The 25,042-nt window shown below is 51.0% G+C and overlaps 1 protein-coding gene across 8 annotated transcripts in view; it reads right to left on the bottom strand.

Annotated features, from left to right (window-relative positions):
- Nucleotides 1-25,042, bottom strand: part of SLC37A1 (solute carrier family 37 member 1) — a 65,103-nt gene that overhangs the window by 20,016 nt on the left and 20,045 nt on the right. For 7 of the 8 annotated variants that reach the window (XR_010343946.1, XM_064380185.1, XM_064380189.1 and 4 more), the window contains 9 exons: nt 23,959-24,091; nt 23,287-23,360; nt 19,234-19,374; nt 16,447-16,523; nt 15,324-15,490; nt 11,536-11,573; nt 7,213-7,293; nt 3,958-4,089; nt 960-1,050 (listed from right to left, as the gene is read on the bottom strand). Coding sequence is in view for 7 of the 8 variants with exons in the window: in XM_064380185.1 (XP_064236255.1) it covers nt 960-1,050; nt 3,958-4,089; nt 7,213-7,293; nt 11,536-11,573; nt 15,324-15,490; nt 16,447-16,523; nt 19,234-19,374; nt 23,287-23,360; nt 23,959-24,091 (934 nt within the window). In the remaining variant the exon portion in view is untranslated. The remainder of the gene's footprint in view (nt 1-959; nt 1,051-3,957; nt 4,090-7,212; nt 7,294-11,535; nt 11,574-15,323; nt 15,491-16,446; nt 16,524-19,233; nt 19,375-23,286; nt 23,361-23,958; nt 24,092-25,042) is intronic. The other variant, XM_064380190.1, reaches the window with a different exon arrangement.

Below are 25,042 nucleotides of genomic sequence, written 5' to 3'. Positions count from 1 at the left end.
CCCTAAGGTTAGACCCTCCCTAAGGTTAGACCCTCCCTAAGGTTAGACCCTCCCTAGGGTTAGACCCTCCCTAAGGTTAGAACCTCCCTAAGGTTAGACCCTCCCTAAGGTTAGACCCTCCCTAAGGTTAGACCCTCCCTAGGGTTAGACCCTCCCTAAGGTTAGACCCTCCCTAAGATTAGACCCTCCCTAAGATTAGACCCTCCCTAAGATTAGACCCTCCCTAAGGTTAGACCCTCCCTAAGGTTAGACCCTCCCTAAGGTTAGACCCTCCCTAAGGTTAGACCCTCCCTAAGGTTAGACCCTCCCTAAGATTAGACCCTCCCTAGGGTTAGACCCTCCCTAAGGTTAGACCCTCCCTAAGGTTAGACCCTCCCTAAGATTAGACCCTCCCTAAGATTAGACACTCCCTAAGGTTAGACCCTCCCTAAGGTTAGACCCTCCCTAAGATTAGACCCTCCCTAAGGTTAGACCCTCCCTAAGGTTAGACCCTCCCTAAGGTTAGACCCTCCCTAAGATTAGAACCTCCCTAAGATTAGAACCTCCCTATTTCCCAGAAGCCTTTTCCAGGTGAGATTATCAGGGATTTCTTCTCTCAGGCCCCCAGAGGCCTTGCTTCTGCTCACTGGCTGCTGTGAGCCGAAGTTCAATGTAGCCCACATTTAAATGCAGGCTGCCTCAGAACAGGAAGTACCCCATGGAACTGGTGGCCACAGCTGTGATATAACGTGTCAACTTTTAAGCCCCATGAAGGCTACCATTATGGCAACACAATGCACGTCTGAATTCTTTTTTGCCTATGTTTCATCATACTGTTTGGTTCAGAAGTGTGAAAAGTGCAGCTGTCAAAGCACCATTCGTGGCCTTGTGTTTCCAAGATGCTAGAAACCAGCAGACAGAAGACAGCTCGGCCCCAGTCGCCGTGCAGAACTTAATGTGTTCTAGCAACGGATACTCACCCACATTTGTGATGTACAGTGGCAGCCAGAAGAGGAAGGTGTAGCTGACCAACTTGGCGAACAGCAGGCACAGCGAGAACTCGATCACGCCCTGAAAGAGAGAGCGGTCGGGCGTCTCCTCCCAATGTGCAGTTGGCAGGTGCGTGTAAATATGCAACAGAGTTAATTACGACTTCGCTCCCGTGAACACAGCCTGTCTCTGGTCTGGCTTTAGCACCTCCAGACACATACGGGGGAGGGTGCTGCACCGCTGTGTGGTGTAGTGAGGACGCCGAACAGTGAAGCACTCACCCCAGCCCGGGCACCGGGGGGGTGGGGGCGCAGCGGCAGCTCCTCCACCGGTGTGGCATCGGGGGCAGGCCCAGTGTGGCCAGATCTTCTGCTTTCAAGTGAAGACAGGAAGCCCTATTTATCTATGACATTTCTGAATTTCGAAATGGAGGCTACCTTTTAGGATTGAAACCCAGTGTGTTTACATCAGAGTAGAGTCAATAAAAACATGTAGGGTGTGATTTTCACACTACGTCGCCTGGAAAACTCGCCCATTAAGGAGCCCTCATATATCCAGGTGCAGCGGACTGAGCATTTAATGGCTCTTTCTTCTTCCTTGGAGCTGAAACCATTGTAAATGATAAAGCCACGGGAAACATACAGATCAAACCATTCCGACCATTCCGTCAGGCACACAGGCTACTGCACCCCGCCTGTGAACACGACACACCAGTCCGCATCAGGGAAAACCAGGAAACGAGAAGAGGGCGTGTGAGTGATGAAACTGGGCGGTGGGTTCTGTAAAATGCCTGTGTCTTCTTTTATATCAACTTTTAGAAAGAGGTGGCACTTGTGAGATGATAATTCCAGATGCCACCGAAAATTCGGAGTGAGAAATCCAGTCACACTGCAGCGCTGAACCCCCCACTCCACTCCCCAGCTGCCTGTGCACGTGAAAATCAATCAAAACGGCGGCTGGAAGAACCCAGCACTCCACTCTGCCGAGCCATTCTAAAACGAAAGAGCCGATGTCTTCACAGTTGATGAGGCTGTGTCCGTGTGATTTACCGTATGCCTTTCACGGGCCTGGCATTGTGCTTAGCAGTCATTAACTGACCTCACTTCATCCACAGAACAACGTACTGTATCACACCAGAGATGGAGCCGTGTGACAGACGAGGACATGGAGGCTCAGGGTACTCCACACTTGCCCGGGACACCCAGCCTGGTGGTGGCAGGGGAGGTGTGAGCCGGGCCTCTGAAGCTCATACTGTCTACAACTCCACAGTATAAAAACCTGCATTTCTAGAACAAGTGTGCACCCTGCTTTTAGCACAAGCATTTGGGGGGAGCTACAGAGGAAGGTACGGCAGAAAAGGGAACTAGTTGTTATGAAGGAGTCAATTAAGAACAAATCCTTTTACTTGAACCCAGCAGCTCCCACAGGCCGGCATGCACAGCCCTTGCCCCGGCAGCCAGTGCCCAGGCCCGGGTTGGGCATTCTCCAGGCCCTGCCCCTGCAGACCCAGCTCCTCCTGGGCACTGGAATAATTTCTGTTCTGAAGTCGACGTTCTCCCCAGTCTTTAATTTCTGTGACGTGATTTTGAGGTCTGGGTTGCACCGCTTATGCTTCCAGCCCTGACCTGCTGAGGGGCCTCGGGCCTGGGCCCCTGACCCTCTGCCTTTCTCTAGGTCACGTCAGCAAGCGAGAGCTGTGTCTGCTCCCTGGTGCTCTGGCTGTGAGTGCCGGAGGGCACGGCATGGACAGCCCGCCCTGGACAGCCCACCCGGCCCACACAGCAGGGTCTCTCCTGCACAGGCCCCTGTTCTCAGCTCTCTGTTCCCATCGGAAGAACACAGCTTCTCCGCACCCTGTGCCTGGCTCCTTAGATTCTCTGCTGAGGGAGTCCATGAAGGTAATAAAAGGAAAGTGAAAGCAGCAGGAAATCTCTCCACAGACCTCCCCCCGCTCATCTGCTCCGAGTCACCTTTTCCCAATACTGATCACCCCCGAGGGGCACTGTGGCACCCTTCTAGTCTGAAGGCAAGGCCAGCAATACCACCAAGGACCAGCAGCCAAAGCAGCACGGTCCGGATTCTCAGGACCCGAAGGCTTCTCTCACCTGTCTGCTGTTCCTTCCTCGGTCTCTGCATCCCCCTCAACTCCCGGCAACCTCTGCTCACACGAATGGGCAATCAGACCATGGGCTGTGGCACTGAAGGCATTTTTTTTTTTGAGATGGAGTGTCACTCTGTCACCCAGGCTGGAGCGTAGTGGCACGAGCCTGGCTCATCGCAACCTCTGCCTCTCAGGTTCAAGTGATTCTCCTGCCTCAGCCTCTCGAGTAGCTGGGATTACAGGTGTGCGCCACCATGCCTGGCTAATTTTTGTATATTTAGTAGAGACAGGGTTTCGCCATGTTGGCCAGGCTGGTTTTGAACTCCTGACCTCAGGTGATCCGCCTGCCTCAGTCTCCCAAAGTGCTGGGATCACAGGCATGAGCTACCGTGCCCAGGCTGAAGACACTTTAAAGGGAAAGAGAATTGAGCCGGGCTGGTGAGGGTGATAACGCCCCCCGGGCTCATGCTCAAGGCCTGCGGGAGGGCAAGTGCACCGGGGAGAGGCTGGGCCACAGGGGCCGGGTGGCACAGTGGTCAGGGCCCCAGGTCCCCAACCTCTGTCACATGGGGGCAGGCCCAGGGTGCCAGACTTTGTTTTTCAAGTGAGGGCAGGGAGCCCCATTTGTCTATGAACTTTCTGAATTTCTAAATAGAGAAACGAATTTCAAAAAAATTTAAACATGGTATGAGGCAAACCAAACATCACTGCAGATATGTTCATTCCTGAAGCTACCAGTGTGCAGCGTCTGGCTTCTGCTATGGATTCTAATCCCCGGGTTCTACAACCAGAGATTTCTTTTTTAAGTTAATCATCAACTGACCAGACTTCTCGCAGTCGGCACAGCAGCAGCCCCTCTGAAACTCCTCCTGTACACGTTTACTTACTGGAATTTTCAGGGCCCCTGTGAAGCTGATGGCGGTGGTGCCACTCCCGCTGTCCCCGGGGAGAATGACCACGTGGTTTGGATGGATGGAGCCCTTCCCGTCTGACAGCAGCAGGCACTGCATCTCTGGGTCCTGGAGGCAAATCCATTGGGAACAAATGGAAAGGTGTTACCAGCCGGGCAGTCTGAGTGAAGTGGGGCCAGGCTTCCCAATGGCGAGGGTGCCTGGCGGCTCTCTCTCCCACTGCCTTGAAGACATCTGGGTGACGTTCCCACCTGGCCACTGCGTTAGAATGGTTAGCATTCATGCATTCATGAACGGCTGGGTACACAGATCCTCTGATCCAGAAATTCTAGGACTCTATTTTCGAGTCCTAGAAAAATGACTCGAAAAGTGAAAAAAATACTTATAAAGTAAAACAGATGTCACATCATCATTGAGAAAAATTAGAAAATTAAAATACATCCATATGAATGACATATCTTGTTATAAAAAAGTCTGGGAGATTTTAATGACATATGAAAATGCTTATGACACATTAAATAACACATCATTCAAAACTGCACGCCATTATAACCTCAGAGGTTTAGATATCTACATCTATAACTAGGCAACTGCAGGATCTATTTCTAGAAAGAAGAAGCTAAAATCTAAGCCAACAATGGTTGTCACTGAGTGGTAGAATTATGTGTAATTTTTATGAAAATCCTAACGAGAAATTCTTTACATGATCCTGTATTTTCTAGGAGTTCACAATGGCCATATAAACATTATTTTAAAATTTATTTTAAATTACACCAACATTATTTTAAAATACACCTATTCTGATGTTTATGAATTCTGATATTCTAGACATTCCTAAAGGACAAAGCGCACACTCATTAAAGCAAGGAAGAGTGACCCCCTAACCTAGAGTGGGGTTTCCAAGTCAGAGCAAGGATAACGTGAAAATAATCGTAGCCTGGGCCATGCAGTGAGACTGCATCTCTGGGAGAAAAAAATTAGTTGAATGCGGTGGTATGCGCTTGTAGTCCTAGCCGCTCTGGAGGCTGAGGCAGGAGGACCACTTGAACCCAGGAGATTGAGGCTGCAGTGAACCGTGATTGTGCTGCTGTATTTCAGCCTGGGCGATTGGGCAAGACCCTATTTCAAAAAAGAATTAAAATAAAATGAAAATGTTCTTCATGAATAAACTATGAAGTTCAAGGTCTTACAAAGAAATACTTCTGTGTATCTCAGACCTTCCACAAAATCAAACAGGCTTTGTTGTATTTATGTCACTATAACCTGTTATAAGTTGGACTAAAAATGTAGTTCAATTTAAAAAAAAAAAAAAAGAGGCTGGGCACGGTGGTTCATGCCTGTAATCCTAGCACTTTGGGAGGCTGAGGCAATGGTTCACCTGAGGTCAGGAGTTCAAGACCAGCCTGACCAACAAGGTGAAACCCCATCTCTACTAAAAATACAAAAATTAGCCAGGTGTGGTAGCAGGTGCCTGTAGTTCCAGCTACTTGGGAGACTGAGATAGGAGAATTGCTTGAACCTGGGAGGTGGAGGTTGCAGTGAGCCGAGATCGTGCCACTGCATTCCAGCCTGGGCAATGAAGCATGACTCTATCTCAAAAAAAAAAAAGAAAGAAAATGGTAATGTATTTCATATTCCCCTGCCCCTTGATATTTAGAATTCTCTTCCAGTGGGAAACAGAAATTTGGAAACCGGGTGGCAGACTGTACCGTGTGCAGCCCAGTGTGGGTGCTGGGCAGCCCAGCAGCCATGTCCCCCAGGAAGCCTGGTTCACGGCTAGGACTCCAGCATGGAGAGCGGGCGTCTGATGACGGTATTCACAGGCAGCCACAGTCAGGTGCTCTGGAGTGAAGGTGACAGGCCCGAGTGCAAATGTCACACATCCTCCCGATGAGAATTCATTCTCGGCACGTGGAAGCAAAGAATGGCGATTTGAGTTTGGGAATCAACTTTTCTCTCACAAATTGTGCTGATCGTCCAGTTTAGGAAACTAAGTCAGTCATGCTCTACTGCGGCTAAACACTGGAATCTCCTGGGGGGCTTTGAGGAGTCCCAAAGCCCCCCAGCCCTGCTGAAGCAGTCTCTGGGGCAGCCCCAGGTGAGTTCCACTCATAGCAAGCTGAGGGCTACGGGACTTCACAGCCTGTTACGCGGCAAACAGGCTAAGCAGTGGGTGAGATGCAGCCAGCTGGAGGAACGTCATGTGGAAAGAGTCCGCTTAGCCAGGAGAGGTGCACCCTCTGAGCCAGAGAGAAGTGACTGCAGGTCCACACGGAAGACTACCCGGCCTCAGGTAGACCCAGATGCCCAAGAGTCACCCACGGCCCCTCCAGGATTTGTAAAGTGCTCCGTGGTCCACTTGCTGGGCTGGTTTAAAGCCACAGACACAGACCCTCTGCTCCTTACCTAAGCCCCAAGGAGCCCCCTAGACAGACAGAAGGCTGTTTTTGCTGAGAACAGGCCCTATGCTTACACCTGCTCATCTCAAACAGGGCTTGCAGCCACGGAGTCCCAGTCGTTTGCTCCTGGAGATGGGAAAGAAAGTGTGAGGCCAAGAAGCCAGTTTTCCAAAACCAACAGGGGGGCCGCTGCTGCCTCCTCCTTACATAGCAAACAAGAAGACACTGGGGGGACATGACGCAAGGCTGGAGGCCAAGAGGCACGTCTGCCTCCAAAGAAGCTGTTTCCAGTCTGTGTCCTCAGAGTCCCATATGGGATCTGTGCAGCTCCCGTGGGTCTGGGAGATTCTGTGGCCAGGGTACTCCACTCACGGCTTACACTTTCAAAGAGAAAAGGGCTCCCTCTACTAAAACACACACACCCCCGCAAAAGACAGGCAGACGCACATGGGAAGGGGTGTAATAACCGCGGCTCTATCTAAAAATGCTAAGCTCACCCGCTACCTGGTGCTGTCTGCAGCTACCCTTTAGGAAAGGCCATCCCGGAGACATCTGCGGACTCCCGCTTGGCACGCACAGTGCATGGTGGAGTAGCACTCAACCTTCAAACACCCACTCCGTGCTCATGCTGTGTTTGGTGGGCCCAACAGTTCTTGAGCCACAGCCAATCAGAAGGTCCTCAGAGACATCAATACAATGAGACCCAGTTTTTTAAAGATCTGGATGTTTGTGACATATGTCACATAGGCAGAGGATCGGAGAGCCGACGTGGCTCAAAGGACTTTTCCTGCAGCTCCGACAATCTAGGAAGTGGAAGTTATGCACGACTCACCAGAGGCCTGGTCTTTTCGCTTTTCAGGATTTGCTTCTGGAGTCTCAGTCTGTTTGTACCATTCTCATAGGCTTTCGAGTGCTGGGAGGAAAAAGCTTCATGAGAGCAATACTGACGCAACAGCTAGAATTAAACCTCACTTATTGTAGCGAGGATACTAACTAACTTCCCAAAAAAGCTACCAAGAGAACATGAGACAAATGATTTAAACAGAATAATGCTTGAGCTCAACACTCCAGACTCTCAGATAACAGAATGTGAAAATAAAATCCTCTCTTGAAGAAAGAGCTAAGACGGAGGTGTAACCAAATGCAAAAATATCCATTAAGGCGACTTAACTTTTCTTAACGGCTTTGAGACTGTTTCAACGGTTTTGAAATGAAAAGGCACACACCAGTGCTTCCCTTTACAGCGAGGGACGCCGGCCCTCCCTCAGTCAGCTCATTGCTTCTGAAGGAGAAAAAACCCTCTCTGCGTGAGGCGTGCGGTTTGCTCATCAGCCCAGGTGATCATGCAGATTTTGTCCTTTATCCATTCATATGGTGTATTACAGTAACATCACCTGGTAAGCCAACTGTGTATTCCTGGGATAAAGCCCATTTGATCATGGTACATAATGCTTTTGTAGGTGGCTAAATTCAGGTTGCTGGTATTGGGTTTTGCATCTACACTCATAAAAGAGACTGGTGTACAGCTTTCTTAAGTTGTCTTCCTTTGTTATTACAATAATACCTCATAGAATGAATTAGGAAGTTTCCCCCCACTTTTATTTTTTGGAAGAGTTTGTGAGTAATTAGTATTAACTCTTCTTTCAATGTTTGGCAGAATTTACCAGCCTAGGCTTTTCTTTGAGTGAAATTTTTAGATTAACAGTTCAATTTCTTTACTTGTTTTAGATCTATTCAGATTTCCTATCTCTCGAGTCAGTTTTGGTAGTTTCTGTCCTTCTATGAATTTTTCCATTTATTCTAAGTTTTCTAATTTGTTAGCATATAGTTGTCCATAGTATTTCCTTGTAATTATCTTGACTTTGATAATTTCAGTCTCCCTTTATTTCTCGTCAGTCTAGGTACAGGACCTACCAATTCTGCTGATCTTTCCAAAGAACCAGCTTTTGCTTTGATTTTCTCCACTGTTTTTCTATTCTTTGCCATTGGTTTTTTTTTTTTTTTTTTTTTTTTGAGACGGAGTTTCGCTCTTGTTACCCAGGCTGGAGTGCAATGGCACGATCTCGGCTCACCGCAACCTCCGCCTCCTGGGTTCAGGCAATTCTCCTGCCTCAGCCTCCTGAGTAGCTGGGATTACAGGCACGTACCACCGTGCCCAGCTAATTTTTTGTATTTTTAGTAGAGACGGGGTTTCACCATGTTGACCAGGATGGTCTCGATCTCTTGACCTCGTGATCCACCCGCCTTGACCTCCCAAAGTGCTGGGATTACAGGCGTGAGCCACTGCGCCCGGTCCTGCCATTGGTTTTTAAGTGTGATAATGGTATGTTATGTTTTGTTTCACACAGAAGTTTCCTTATATTTTGGAAACAAACACTGAAGTAGTCAGAGACAAAATATTAAGATGATTGGTATTTGCTTGCAAAATACATCAGTGGGCGGTGGGAAGAGACAGTATCGGAAGGGCACTGATAGAGTCAGATTGGCCAGCTGTTGGAAAGTTGGGTGATGGGTACATCGGGGTTCATTATACTGCTATTTTTACCTTTTTATATGTTTAAAGTCTCCGTAACAAAAACTTTAAAATATTGGAAACAATTAGAATTTATCCTAAAAATGACACTTCCACATGGGAACTTCCCAGAACAAGTCAGCACATCTGAGATATCTTACAAATGCATTTTGCTTTGCCCCACAGCTCGCATTTGTGATAAAGGGAAGGGTCCACAAAAGGACAGCAGCTGATGGGACATTGGCCAAACTGCCCTCAGCTCCCTCGGGTAGGCCCGTGACAAAGGTCTCGTCAGTGTCCTGCACAGAGTGGGTAACGTTCCTGCAGGAAAAAGAACTTCGGGACTGTTTGCAGAAGCTGACGAAACATCCCTAGGTATCAGCCATCTTTCCCAGCCAACATGGAGAGGAAACAGGACGAGAAGCTGTTTCTCTGGACCACCCGCCCCACGGCATGCCGGGGACACCTGGGTACCCAGGGATCTCAGTGAACTGCTCAGAGAGGATTTGAACAAGGAGAATGAAACACAGACTTCAGCCCCGAACTCATGCACGCAAGGAGCAGAAGCACCGCCTCTCGCTTAGATGCGCTCTCATATTCCTAAAAGCTGCAGGAGGAAAATCCACCCCTCCCCCAAACTCTGTGTGCCGACTTCCTATCCTCAGGTCTGGCTGCCCCTGGGGGGGAAGATCTTCTTAGAGGGCAGAAGACGTCCCAGGGCGGAAGGTGTGTGCCAGAGTTCTCCCTAGTCTTGAGCTGGGCAGTCCAGGCAGCTCTAAGCTACTTCACAGCACGACTCTACAAGCTTGGAAACTGAAATTCATGGTCGTGACAGGAAAATGGCTTTTTAAAACATTTAAAAATATCAGCTATAGTTTTACAAATATCATATGGTATTTGACCTTTCTGAAGGCACTGGTTTCCAAACTTCATTTTGTTTCTTTGTTTTTGTCATCAAGTATCAGAACCCCTCTTTCTGATGAATCACACCCAGAAGCGCGATGTATTAACAGAGAGAGGACTCTGGCTCCCTCTCCTGCACGAGGCCAGGTGGCGCTCTGGGCGAGGGGCTCGCCCCCTTCTGTGAGTGACAGAGGTGGACCAGATCCACCAGCAAGGATTTCACATGGGGTGACACAGAGCCACTGGACCGTGTCATTTAAGGGCTGATGTGCTCTGTTTTGAGACCGTGTCTGCAAGTGAGGTGTGAAGAGGTTCTGGGGAGCAAAAGTGGACTGTTCTAGGAAGCTGCTGAGCAGTGGCTCAGAGGAGAGCTGACTGATGGTGGTGAGAGCGTTTCCATTCCACATCCTCTCACAGAGCAGAACCCACGGAACCTGGCCAAGGATGGGGGCAGGGCTGAAGGGGGGGCGGCGTCGGGCTAGCTCCTGGGATCTGACCTGTCCACAGGGTGGACAGCAGCTTCCTGACTGAAATGGGGATGCTGGGGGATAGGCGTGTTTAGGGGCAAAATCAGGAGATCTCCTCTGGTCGTGTTAAGTCTGAAGGATACCCAGATAGCTCTGTGGGAAGGTCGAGTAGCGGTGAGATCTAGGGTTGTAGAGCTCAGGGGAGGGGTCACTCCGGGGACAGCGTGGGGACTCGGCATCAACCCACCTGGGGGCACTGAAAGGCCCAGTGTGCTCTCTTGCAGTGAGCGGGCAGACAAGGAGAGAGGAGGCTGAGGAGCAGCCTGGGGCAGTCCCGCCTCTGGGGTCTGACACTCAGCACAGGCGTGACTAGCATGTTAGCCCAGGGAGGGGAGCCTTTCCCGGAGGGAGGGAAGCATCGAGTCAGATGCGGTGACAGCTCCAGCAGGGTAAGGCCAGAGAGCCGACCGCCCCATGTGGCCAGGTGACATTGCTGGGACCTCGATGGGCGTTCCTGTGGGTGGAGAGGCCTGCAGAGAGGAGGGGAGTCCCGCCAGTGGAGGTGGGAAGGGGGGCAGCTGGGAGTAGGCATGAGGGCCAGAGGGACTTTCTTCCAAGACAGCGATCAATACTACAGGAGTGTGCCAGGAACGGTATTGGGGGTGGGTGTGTCTGCAGGAGCCAAGCCCTGGGCCATGCGAGGGGAGGGGACTGGTGCCATGGGAGGGCTGGCCTCAGGCAGGTGGGAAAGTGGCTGATGTTGACTGCGGGCGGGCGGAGGCAGCTAGGGTAGTGCCCACTCCCGGCAGCCGACATGGTCAGCAATCCTGCCTGCAGGGCCTGTGCTGGCAGAGCTGGGCAGGGGTGCAGAAGAGAAGGAAGGGCGTGCTGGGCAGACCTCCTGGCCAGCTGAGATGTGCAGCCACCAACTTAAGTGATGGCAGCCAGCTTCCATGTGGCGCTGATGCCCTGGGGCCACCAGGAGGCGCCACTCCTGGGGAGGCCAGGCCGGGACCCAGCCTTTGGTTCCCCTAGCATGAAGTCCTTAATCTGGACAGCATCAAATCTCTTCTGGGTTTTGTTGATAAGGTTATTAGCAAAACCCAGAATAGGATATTATCTATTCCTAGAACTGGCAGTATTTTGAGGGTGGGACTTGTGTCCATACTGTGTTTCTGTCTGACACTGCACGGGCAGGAGCAGGCTGGGGGGTGGCCAGAACACTTTGTGAACTGCATACTGTTCTAGAAGGGGACAAGGAAACAGTCCTTACCGTCACCAGGGTGGAGGAGCACCTGACGTCCTTTGGATCTGAAAGAGCAAACATGAGTCCAGGGCTGAGCACGTCCACCACCACGGCAATGCCACGTAAGCTACATGACCCCAGGGCAGGGCACACAGGAGCACCGGCGGTGAAACTGACCGTATGCAGAATGGACAATAAGTGAGTGGATCTGAGCTGCTCTTGCCACAAAAAAACAAAACCGGGCAGCTGTGAGTTGCGATGGCGATGCTAACTTGCTTCGCTCTGCTAGTGACCTTTTTACTGTCTGTATGTATCTGTAACACCATGTGGCGTACCTTAAATATACACAATAAAATTTATTTAATAAAGCACAAAATGCCATTATACCTTTACCAAATTGGCATTCGTTCCAGAAAAAAGCCATCGCCATAGCATGCTGGGTAAGGGCAAGGACACAGTGTGGCTGGCCCAGCAGTGACCCCCACACACGCCCCTGCCTGTCCCCAGCCACCCTGCCTGGCAGCCTACATACGTGGAAGCGGTACGGCAGATCACCGCCAGCCAATGCCAACGTGGTGAACGTGAGCACTACTTTAAATAAGGAAAACAGTTCCCAGTGTGGCCGATAACAACAAACAGAGCGGGCGGGCGCTGTGCAGACAAGCCCGTGAGTGACATTCAGAGGACAAGCCCCAGAAGGAAAACAAAGCCAGGAAAAGCACATCAGGGGAGCGAGGCGGGAATAATGTCTGTACTGAAGTATTTGTACATTTGTACATGAGGTACTTCATGTTGTGAAATTCATGGGGAATAAAAATGAGTGGAGATAAAACATCCATCTTGATATGGAACAAACATCTTTATGTAAATGCAGGGAAGGAGGAAAGTTGCAAAGGGACAGAACCAGGAGCGAGGCTTCAGCGTGTCCTTTAGAGATGCCAGTGACCTGCCCCAAGCAACACGGGAACCCAGTGAGCCCCACGCTTCGAGGAGCCGTGGGAAAACAGCCCTGCTGCTTCTCCAGGATCTATTTCCATAGCCCCCTTTGACTACCCAGAATCTTGGTCTTTTTATAACCCTGGATGAAACCAGTTATTGCTTTGCAATCCAAACTGAGCTACAGGGCTGCAGGCTTCCCACGGCCGACTCCATTCCTGCACGACCCAGGGTGACACCGTTGGGGGGCATTAGCCGCTGAGCACACTCCTGCTGGCCTCGAGGCCCCGCCTATACCATAGGGCCAGGTGGGTCTGCACCAAGACCTCCAAGGCTGGCTGTGGGGTGCGCTGCCCTCCTCTCCTGGGCACAGCCCAAGGGCGAGGCCATTGACAAGGGACACATGGTCAGCATGCCGGGCAGTCCCAATGGTCCACCTGTGATGTGCAGTCACCAGTTTAAAGACATCAATGTGATGCCCCCTCCCAGAGGCAAGCAAGGGGGTCCCCCTAATATGACTCTTCCGGGACTTTCACCTTGCGGGACTTGAGCACACGTGTCCCTTGGCTGGGACATGTCTGAGAACAGCTTCACAAAGTAGACTCAGAGAGGCCTGAGAAGGGAGCAGGGGACGCCCTGGCCTCTGGGCCCCACCCTGGGCAGGAGACAGAAGTGAAGGAGCAGCAGAGAAAGCCCCATCCCCTGTTGGTCGCAGGAATGGTGGATCTGACGCCTTTAGCACCTGCCCAGGCAGTGATTCGGGACAAGGAGGGGCAGGAACAAACCGAGGAGCACTCGATGTTTACTCTCTGTCTGCAAAGAGCTCCTGTTCTCAGACTCGGCATCCAGCCATTGCTATCGCAGCTGGGTCTCATCATTCAGACGCGGTGCAACTCCCGGGCACAAGGGGAACGTGTCGGGCCGAGTCCCTGGGCAGGAGGCTCTGGGGTTCTGTTCTGTTTGGCTACAGGTGAAGCATGCAGCCCTCCAGTCGGTGAGCCTGCCTGTGGCCAAGGAGGACCCAGGGACGGGGGCATCTGGATCACTGCTATCTGCCCAAATTGGATCAGGGAGGCTTATTCACAAGAGCCAAGCTCTCTCTGCTTACAGAGACAAGTGTCCACACGGGGCCCTGAATGCCTGGACATGGTGCTGAGGTCACCCACCGTGGCCATTGGGCAAGCTCCTTCCCTTCCACATGTCCTCTTCTCTCCAGAGCCAAGCCCTTTCCAGCTGAGGAAGAGAATAAAAGGCCCTGGGGACTCTACCCTCAGGCCGGAGACACCCAGGGGCCCCTGCGTGCTGACAGAGAGGCACATTGTTCTGCTGGTGGCTGGTGTCTCAAATACCTGGAGAGCAGGGGCACGGAACTCCAGGTTCTAGGAACCAGAGTGGAGGAAAACAGGTGGTGGGAACGGCCTTTCCCAGAACTCAGTGCCACACCAGCCAGAGCTGAAAGCCACCTGTTGGCCTACTGGTAAGGGAGCTAGAGCCCTGCCCGTCCAGCCAGGTCCCTGCTCGGGCTGTCCAGGGTGCTGCCGAAGGCAGAAGAGGGGAAATGGGAGCTGAGTGCAGCCTGGGACCCCCACTTTCTGCTTACACCGATGGGTGTGTTTGGGCATTCCTCATCTGAAAGTTTATTTCCATTTTCACCAACACAGAAGAGTGGGCTGAGAGTCTCAGAACTCATAGGGTGGCTAGATGATGGCCACCTTCAAAATTAAAAAGTTAGCTTTCGCAAGACAAAAAAAGTGAGCAACTAAATGGAATATGCATTAACTTCTGCATGCAGAGCTGAAGTGATAAGCAACGCCCAGCGCGGCTGGAGGGAGCTGGCTCTGAGTGTCCCTACCTGGGAGGGAGCTGTCTGTTGCCTTGTGGTTTCATTGTGCTTTAAACTCAATCAAAGAACTAAGTGTTGAGCACAACTTATCAGAACGGCCTGTGGGATTCGAGTCCCTGTCGCGTGACTGCTGGGGCCACCTGGGCCTCTCTAACCTCGCTGTAACTGTCCTGAATACTCTCAGCACCAGAGCCTGCGGACTCTACTTCAGAAATTAATTTCAAATTCAATTAAATCAAAACTTTGCTATTGAATCTGAAATGGAATAAAGGATTTGACTTTCCAAGAGATACTTTTTTACCCAATTAAGATATTAAGTAAGTCTTTTATTTATTTATTTATTTATGGAGATGAAGTTTCGCTCTTGTTGCCCAGGCTGGAGTGCAGTGGTGTGATCTTGGCTCACTGCAACCTCTGCCTCCCAGGTTCACGTGATTCTCCTGCCTCAGCCGCCTAAGTAGCTGGAATTACAGGCATGCGCCACAACACCTGGCTAATTTTTTATATTTTTAGTAGAGACAGTGTTTCTCCATGTTGGTCAGGCTGGTCTTGAACTCCTGACCTCAGGTGATTCACCTGCCTTGGCCTCCTAAAGTGCTGGGATTACAGGTGTGAGCCACCTCGCCCGGCCTAAGTCTTTTATAACACTGTCCAAGATATATCTTATCAGAAGGCAAATAGCTGACTTGGTACAATTCAGGTTGTGGTGGTGAGATGGGTGTGAGAAGAACAGCCCCGTGGGAAGATGTAAGATTCCCAGGCACGAACACATCATGCTGGGGCAAGTTGGGGAGGAGGGGGATGGGAGGAAGGAATGTGGGCACAGGTCACTCCAGAAATCAGGGAAGAGTAGAAAATCCAGCAAGACCGGGAGAGAACCAGCTCCCGGGGAAGTCCGCATGAAAACAAGGAAGCCTCCCTGGCAAGAAGAGCGCTGAGGAAGCCACGGGCAAACAGGGCACTAGGCCATGCCACTCTCACACTCACCCCCAAGGCCTCCCTCGGTGGGTGGTCTCCAAGGCCCATGTGCACTTACGTTCAATGAGGAAGAGAAAGCACACTATCCCCATGGCTGCCACGATGGCCCCGGGCACGATGAAGGACAGCCCCCAGCACGTGGACACCCAGTAGCCAGCGATCAGTGAGCCCAAGATGTTGCCCACGGAGGTGTGGGAGTTCCAGACGCCCATAATCAAACCTCTCCTGCAACACAACAGAACGCGGGACAGAAGATGGGGTGAGAAGCTGAGATGAGTCCCCCCACGTCGGGCACAGTAGTGTCTGCCAAGGAGGGAGTCAGCGTAGATTCACAAGGACCACGTCTCAACACAGAGACGCCGCCTTTGTGGGACGCGGGACTCGAGATGACCCCAAGAGAGCTGGATGGATGTACGCGCTCCCAGGCTGTGCCATCACACACGCCACTTCTCTCTAAGAGCTGACTTTTGTTGTACTCAAGAAGAAAGAGTCCTTTCCCTGAAATTCTTGGAAGGCCTAAAATTACTATTTGTGACTCTACCATCTATTAATACATACAGTCACTTGATAAACTGTCATTTGCACAAAACTCACAGAGGCACCCACCCGGTGAATGAGGCACAGTATCTAAGACCTAGGACCTGATGATGCGGCGTTCCCGTTTTAGCTTCTGCATCTTGTTTGCTGTTTTCCACCATAACTAAAGCTTTGGCCTAGCTGTGCTGAATTTTACACAGCCATTTGCAAATAAATCTGGACTCACAAGAGCCTGGGTCCCAGCTCTGCTACTTCGGTGCTGTGCACTGGGTAACCCAGGTCAGGACTTCTCAAACTCCCATGTTACCACGTAGCTCCGGCTTCAAAAGGCCTGGGGCAGGGTTCTGGACTCTGCCTCTCCCACAACACCCGGGAGGCCAGGCAAGACAGATGCAGAGGAGCCGAGTGACACAGATTCCACCTGGCCCACAATGGGAGGGTGGAGCTCCCCATCTCGAGGGACACGGGCCATCTGAATTTCAGAAATTCAAGCCCCAGAGGTTTCAGCCATCTGATTTTAAAGAGGATACTAAAGTGTTTTTGCTGTAATCAGTCTACAGAAAAACTAAAAGTAAAATGGTCTAGTTTTCATCAGAATCTTTTTAAAAATAAATGCTGTTGGAAACAGGGCTGCTTTTTCTCACCTTCCTTTTCCAAACCAGTTGCCAAGGCAGGTGACGACACTGGGCCAGCCGGTGGTCTGCACCAGCCCATTGATGACCTGTGGGAGAGGCAAAGGAGAGACTGAACCGCAGGAAGCGGGCTGGGGAGGGTGCCACAGTGGGGTTGGGGGGGCGCCTCGGGGAGGCACACAGAGCTTCTCCACTCACACAAAGAAGGACTGTCAGAGATGGACTGTCAACTGCATATTTATATATAGTTTAAACGACATATGTATTTTTAAACCGTATACACAGGCATCTACATATTTTTCAAAATAAAAGTAATACATGCCTATTGTGCAAATTTTAGAATAAGTAGAGAAAAGCAAGAAAAGAAAATCCAGCCAGAACCCCACCACCAGGAGATAACAGCTCGTAACAGTGTGGGGCCAAGCTTTCCGGTCTCTTTCGAATCTGAAAACGTGATAGAAAGAGGCTAGGCACAGTGGCTCACGCCTGCAACGCTGGCACTAATCTGAAAACGTGATAGAAAGAGGCTAGGCACAGTGGCTCACGCCTGCAACGCTAGCACTTTGGGAGGCCAGGGTGGGAGGGTCTCTTGAGTGCAGGAATTTGAGACCAGCCTGGACAATATAGCAAGACCCACTTGTCTACCAAAAAATTAAAAATTAGCCAGGTGTGGTGGTGCACACCCATGGTCCAAGCCACTCAAGAAGCTGAGGTGGGAGGACTGCTTGAGCCCAGGGGTCAAGGCTGTAGTGAGCTGTGACTGCGCCACTGTAATCCAACTGAGCAACACAATAAGTATTTTTATCTCAAAAAATAAATAAATAAAAACTTTATAAAGAGAGAAAAGCTTTCTTCCCTTTATAGAATTGTACGATAAATATGGCTTGTAAATTGCATGTTTGCCCTTACAACCCCGTGGAGAAGGCACTGTTGTTAATCATTCTCTGAAATGAATACAACCTTGACTTAGCGCCTGGACAAAGCATCTCTGCACCTTTGAAGAATACCCTGACCTGAGTTTCATGAAGAAACTTGGGAATGTATTGCTGAGGATGCTTGAGCGCCCTGAGACTCGGGGGCGGCTCTACGAGACTGCAGGAAACCAGGGCCAGCCTGGAGCCTCTGACCACCTCACTGCACTAAGCCAGCTCCCCAGAGCAGGGTCTCCAACCCCAAGCACAGACTAGTCCTGATCCGTAGCCCGTTAGGAACCAGGCCGCACAGCAGGAGGTGAGTGGTGGGCGAGTGAGTCTTACCGCCTGAGCTCTGGCTCCCTTCAGATCAGCGGTGGCATTAGATTCTCATAGGAACGCGAACCCTATTGAGAACTGCGAGTGCGAGGAATCTTGATTGTGTGCTCCTTATGAGAATCTAATGCCTGATGACCTGAGGAGGAACAGTTTCATCCCCAAACCATCCTCCTCTCTCCCTTGTCCCCGGTGGAAAATTATCTTCCACAAAACTGGTCCCTGGGGCCACAAAGGCTGGGAACCGCTGCTCTTGAGGGCACCTGGGAGCCTTCCTCTACCTGCTGCTGCCTCTGGACCAGCCAGGCTGGGCCTTCACTCCAGAAACGTGCTGGGACTCTGGAAAATGGTTTTCTCCTCCCTTCTTGTTTTCTGTGTTGCTACACAAGTGTGAATTGCTTTTGTAATTAAAACAGTCAAACCTTTTCAAATGTTATTGCAAAATCTTGAGAAGCAAAATTAAATACCATTTGCCTGAGGGTTTTCTAACACTCCCCTGAGCTATCGGGGAGCCTCAGAAGCATCACAAAGCTCGAGATGAGCATCATTATTTTCCATCACTTTCCACAGCTGATCCACAGGACTCCTGGGAAGGGCAGAAGCCAGGAGATTCCAGAAGGGCTGGGCCCAGCGCCAAGGGCAAAGCCAGCGCGGGCTGTCCTCTGGCCTTCTCCCCTTCTAGCACCTTCGTGATCTCTCCTGTCCTCTCCACTGACTGCCTCCTGCTGCCTGACTCCCAAGTCGGCCCTTCTTTCCACCTTTGCCTCCCTCTGGAGGGCCTCCCCATTTCCTCACTGTGACCCAGCCACCTGCAGGGTTTCCTCTGCGGACTTGAACGCAAGTTGATCCCTGAACATTCCAGGTACTGATAAAGATGTTTCAGTTGTTGACGCAAAACATGGAAAGAAACTAGCCCTGGCCCTGAGCCGAATTCCTTAAACCCTCTTATCAACTCCATATGCCAATCCCTCACTGCGGAGAGACCTAGGTGGAACGCCCTGCCCCGCTGTGTGTCCAGACGACACAGCCCCCAGTACGTCGGTTCCCCTAACAAACGCTTTACCCTGATCACCCAGCATTTAGTGCTTTGTCCTCGGGAATCCCAACCGGCCCTATCTTGGGATGGTTTGGGGCACTCCCTGGTGGGAGCTCCCCTGACACTGCTTTTAGGGTGACTCCAGCTGGGGCTTCGGCTGGAGGACACACCCTCCAACCCCTAAGTGGTCAAATCTTTCTCAAGATAAAGCATCTCAAACTTATCCACATGAAGACGGGAGGACTCCTAAGGGCTCTGCATGTCAGCCTCCCTGCTGGGGCACTGACAGACAGCATTCTTTACGAGGCAACTCCTGAAATTAAGAAAATCCTCCTGGCTGCTGGAATTTCCAAGCAGAAGAGAAAGGAAGGACTTCGTATGTCAGCTGACCCTGACTTCAGACAGGATGCACTTCTGGCTCCTCCCAACAGCTTGACAGCGGTGATGTGACATAAACACCCCACGCTATTCACAAAGGAACCCCCATACACGGTGAACCACGGACCCAAACTTTACCTGAGTTACCACGTAGAATCCGAAACTGTGGACGTTGTAGAAATACCCTAAGCCGAACAGGGCGGTGAAGGCTCCACTGGCGAGCATCCCAAATGTCAGGTAATACCTGATCGGCAGGCGTTCCCCAATGATGCCACTGAGGTGGAGAGAAGGAAACACGAACACACCCCGAACGTCAACCACCTGCTGGCTCTTTCTTGCCGGGTGTTTTCATGCTGTTCTCTGAGCTTGGAGAACTCTCAAGCCTTACAATTTCCAGGAAGGTTTCATACAACTATTTCCCTATGGAGTGTTTACTCACCAGAAACCAGAGACTGGCGACATCTTAGAAGAGTTTATTTCTAGTAAAAGTCCCTATCTGTCAAATAATAAAATTCAAACACTGTGACTTATCTATGACAGTTGCCAGTGAAGGGAACCAGGAACTTGTCGTGCCAGTTAATCCTGCCTTCACATAAACCATATCCAGTAAATGTATATAGTGCCTTAAAATTCCAACCGTCAAACTACACCATATGTCATGGAACGAGATCACGGATGACCCCGGGCAAGTCCCTCGGCCCCACAAGCTGTAATTAAGTCACCTGTGTTAACACACCTGGCTGGCTGGGCTCGGCGGGGAAGTGGCTTTCAGCTGCTTGCCACTGCCGCCTCCCGCCACACCACTCTGACCTGATTTAAAGGCAGAAGACTGGTTCTGTGGTAAGGTCTGAAATGCTGGGGTGGCTTCTCTCTGATCCTCTGAACAGCAATACAATTCGCCAAGCGGGTACCCTCTTTGGTGTCTTACCATTTAGAGCTGTCTGGGGACCCGGTGGGATAAATGATGCTTTGCCTCACTGAAACAGCCTTGAGGGGGTGGTGAGCACATCTCCAGCTTCACAGTAGGAAACAGACTTAACAGTCTTTACCCACCATCATAGCACATGCCCCAGTGCCATCCAAGACATCCCTTACTGTTTTATGGGAAATGTTACTATGGACCAACTTAACATGGTGACCTATTACATAAATAGAGAGGCCGTAGAGTGTCATGGATGAACGTGAGCCCTTCACAAGCGTTAGAGACTCTGTGGGTCTCACTTTCTTCCGTAGGGTCATTCTAGGAGTCAGATAAACAGGAAACCTAACACACAATGACACCTGCCTGCCGTGAACACCACTCTGGGAGTCAGCGCCAACATCCTCATCTTTCATTTCAAGAACCTACACCAGAGAGCTTTTCCTCTGAATTCATCAAGTGAAAGAGATCTATCTAGGATCATGCAAATGACCTTTTAAACACTAAAGCAGAAGAAAGTAATTTAAAATTACAGACAACATCCAGGTGAAAATTTCAGCTAACACCTCACCACACACAGACTCAAGGGCATTCTGGAGCTAAGGAGTTACTGACTTCAACCTGCCCACTTCAGAGACGAGGAGATATGTCCCTGAGAGGCCGGCTAAGACCAGGAGATATGTCCCTGAGAGGCCGGCTGAGACCAGGAGATATGTCCCTGAGAGGCCAGCTGAGACCAGGAGATATGTCCCTGAGAAGCCGGCTGACCTGCCCAGGTCACAGCACAGCTGGCAGAACCAGGCGGGCTCCTGAGAGCTGGTGCTGTTGGCTAGGCTTAGAAGTATTCTGTAATCTTGCTATATGATTTGGGCCCACTTTGATCTCTACTGAAAAGTTTTAAAGAAAAGTTCTAATTGAACAAACACCATTTCACATGATATGGGACTCATACAGGGATTCAAGTCCACGCTGCACCTGCCTGAACCCGCCAGGCAGTACCTGGGCTGAATGACCGTACCCTCTCCTGTATTTCATCTGACAGAGTGAGCAAAGCACCACCCATCGCCGAGACCTCAGGTAGGGACTGTCATACAAAAAGGCCCCTTCAACGAAGCAGCGTGTGCCCTTGCCCATGAGCTTACTGTGTAGATGTCGCATTAGACCAAATTTTGTTTTAATAACCTTACTGACAAGTTGCATAAGCATTATCTTCACTGATAAATAAGCAACAATGAGCCACTTTATTTACTTAAAGCAGGCTTTCTGAACCTCAGCACTGGATATTTTGGGTCCGATGATTCTGTGGAGTTGGGGGCCGTCTGTGTGTTGTAGGATGTTTAGCAACACCCTGGTTTCTACCCACTAGCTGCCAGCAACATCCCTTTCCTGGTTGTGACAGCCACAAATGTCTCTAGACATTGCTAAATGTCCCCTAGGAGACAAAACTGCCCCCAGCTGAGAACCAGATTTAAATAGTTTTCTAGTAACTGAGAAAAACGCACTCCCACTTTGGGTCTTTTTATACCACAGATTATTTGCGTTCAGTAAGCCTGCAGTCTGGGGACTGTAAACATTTGACCTCAAAATGGAGAAGGTCTGGCAGCCTGGCTGAGACCCAGGCCCTAAGGAAGCCCAAGGTACACACCACACTCCTTCCAGCTAGGCTCGTGTTCTGCTGCGCACCACACACGCTGGGCTTTATTCATTTGTTCACTCAGACAAGTTCTGCAGGAGGAGGCAAATCCACACGTTCAATAAAGGGAGGGCTATGCACTCCCCTCCAACAGCAGACACTGCCTGTCTGGGTGCCAAGCGGGGCAGAGGGCCCAGGTCTTGATGATCTCACACTCTGGGCAGCTCTCAGGGCAGCAGCTAAACTTTTATGGGCATCCCTGGGGTTCTCCAGGCTTAAAGATCTCTGTCTCTGAACAAAAGCCTCCTGGGACTGCATGCCCCAGTCCCTGGCTGTGGCTTGACTATGGTCAGTCTCCATCAAAACTTGTGTGGAGTCCTGGTCCCCAACATAACTGTGTTGAGAGGTGCAGGGAGCTTTGAAGGACATTTGGGTCGTGAGGGACGCGCCTTGATGCAGGATCGTGTGTGCAGGAGTGAGCAGCTGCGCTCTCAGGACTGACGAGCTGTCAGGAGAGGTGAGAGTGGGCTGCTATAAAGCAAGGTCACCCTGCACTGTGTGCTCCGTGTGCACCTGCTCACCGCTCACCCATCTCACAGGTGCCTCTGCCAGGTGATGCTCTCCACCACAGGACAATGCGCCACAAGGCTCCTGCCAGCTGCAGCTGCCCAATCTTGAACTTCCCAGTTAGATAAGAGCTAAATACATCTCTTTTCATTGTAAATTACTCCATCTCAGATATTGTGTTAGTAGCAACAGAAAATGGGCTAGAACATCCCTATAATGCCTTTAAAAAAAACCTAGCTGGACTGACACAATAGCAGTTTGAGATCAGCCAATCACAGATCCTACCACCTGTGTAACATTCACCACCTGCCTTGGTCAGTTCGAGTGGGATAAGAATGGGCTGGGTTGGCAGCAGAGGTCAGGCACCGTTCTGAGCTTCTACACACATTAACTCAATCTTTGCCCCAATCCTGTGATGTAAGAACTATTATTTCCCCCATGTTGCAAAGGGGAAACTGAGGCACAAAGAGGTATAGCAGCTTGCCCAAGGCCACATCCTAGCAAGTGGTAGAGCTGGGATTCGAATCCGAGCTGTCTCTCTCTGGAGTTCCCCGCCCGCCACGCAGGGCTGCTTCTGCTGCGCTCAGAGTTCTGGGGCCAAGCTGGGCATCCAGGTGGAGCTGTTCTGCACACAGTGTGTCCACTGTTCCGATCAGCAGGCGCAATTAGTTATCAGGGGCATGTAAACAGATGGCAGGTCCTGAACCACAGGAGAGGTTGGGCTCTGCTGAACGGGAAACTAGTCCCCTGTTCCTTAATGACCATGTCTCAGGATGGGCAGGATTCACGGTGGGTCCTAAACCCCAGGGCCAGGAAAGCTGAGGGCAGCCTGTGTCCAATCTGGGATGCCCGGGACATGGAGAGCCTCCACTTCGAGGTCCTGTGTTGTGGGCACAGCACATGCACCTGCCTCCTCCTAAGCTTGGCCTCGTCTTTGGGACGAGAACAGCAGGGAAGGCACTGGCAAGGCGGGGCCCCACTCCCGCACTCCTGGGGTAACTGACGTCTTCTCTGCACGGAGGGGACCAGATAACCAGCAAGCGTCTGGAGAACTGAAGCAGACCCACCTGAGGTACATCCCCACGGCATAGGCGCACAGGAAGGAGTAGTCCAGGGCCCCAAGCAGCTGCTGATAGTTGTTCTTATCTACATGAATTTACAAATCAACAGGAAAAGCTCAGGATTGTTTAGTTTAAGTTCTAGAGCATGGCTATAAAACACAAAGCATCTGTTCTCTAAATCTGGGTGTGCTTAGAAAGTGAAAAGCGTGGTTTTCCACGTAGAAAACAAGGCGGTGCATTTTCCATTCAGTTTCTCTCGAAGGAAAATGAAGTCACCGCAGTTTCAAATAATCACTAAATATAATACAGACATCGTTCAGATGAGATAAACCCACTGTGCATGGTGGCTGGACATCTGATTGATGCTTTTCTGCAGCAGGCCTGCCCAGGCCAGCACCCACACCAGGCCCTGGTGTCTCTCTCTTCTTCCCACCCACAGATCTATGCCCTGCAAGTCTAACCTTCCAAGTCTGACAAATACAAAACGCAAATGATCTTCAAGATCCCTGTTAAGAGAATCTTCTTTCGTGAAGATGACTGCTCTTAGGTAGGAGAGGGCTGTCACGGAAATGCAGTTACATCTGGGAACAGCATTACTGCCACTAAAATTATTAACAGCAAGGCTGGAAGCACCTTGGAAGGACGGCCGCTTCAGCTTCTGGACGGACTGACAATGAACTTACCAAATGGTGCCCAGCCACAGTCGGTCTCATTGTCAGGGAGCTGGTGGGGGGCAACGGACCCAGCTTTGCTGCTCTGGCTGCTGAATCTGACATCGGCTTCATCCCAAGCAGTGCAATACTTGTGGAGCTCACCCTAGGACGAGATGGGAGGACAGATGCAAGGAGAGGCAGTGGCCTCAGTGAAGCTCAGCATGGGACACAGAGAGGAACCGCCACCTCTCCTCTCCCGGCAGCTTGCCTGGGGCACCTGCACCCTGCGTGCTAAGAGAGATACGAGGCGCCGCTGGCGGTGTGTTAGCAGGACCCACAAGGACGCCTGCTGGTGACGTTTCAGCAGGACTATCCAGCAACCCCACTCCTGAGCACACAACGGACATAAGCCATCTTCATATGCCACCGGGAGACCAGTCTCGGGAGCGGTTCCAAGCTGAAAGCCGACCGCCTGTCCTCCTCGCCCAACTGTCCACAAGGAAGAAGGGGTACATTTCCCTAGATTCACACAACTGAGTGCTACAGACAATGAAAAAGAACTAGTCACAGGTCCAGGCAACAGTGAGGATGAATCTCACACACGTAACATGAAGAAAAGCAGCCAGATGCAAAGGAGTGCAGACCGCAGCATTCCACTTACAGGAGCTCAAGGAAGGCAAACGAATCCATGCTGTTAGAGGGGACAGTCATGGTTACCTAAAGCAGGACAATGGGGGACAGGGCACGGGGGGCCTTCTGGGAGCTAGAAAGGGTCCACCCCTTAGCCTAGGGGATGGCTGCCCCATGTGCATGTACGGATCTGCCAAGCTGGGCAGTGAAGATTTGTATGCTTTACTAACTGTAAATCATACCTCAGTTTAAAACTACCCCTGGGGCAGGGGACCACCAGCCCACCACTGTCCCCAGAACCAGCAAGCAGGGCCAGGGTTGGAGGCCTGTCTGGGAGGCAGGGGAAGGGGAAGCCCTGGAGCTTGCTGACCGGCTGTGTGAACATGTTACTTGCTGCCCTGCCTCAGTCTTCCCCCTCTGCAGACAGGGCTGCTGCCCAGTTACAGAAGTCACTGGGACCTGTGGTGCTGAACACCAGGCTTTT

This window comes from Aotus nancymaae, unplaced genomic scaffold (genome assembly GCF_030222135.1).
Source record: "Aotus nancymaae isolate 86718 unplaced genomic scaffold, 86718_ANA_hifiasm-v0.15.2.pri h1tg000022l_1, whole genome shotgun sequence".
Lineage (NCBI taxonomy): Eukaryota > Metazoa > Chordata > Mammalia > Primates > Aotidae > Aotus > Aotus nancymaae.
Note: the sequence above shows the minus strand (reverse complement) of the source record. Positions and strands in the feature narration are given on the sequence as shown.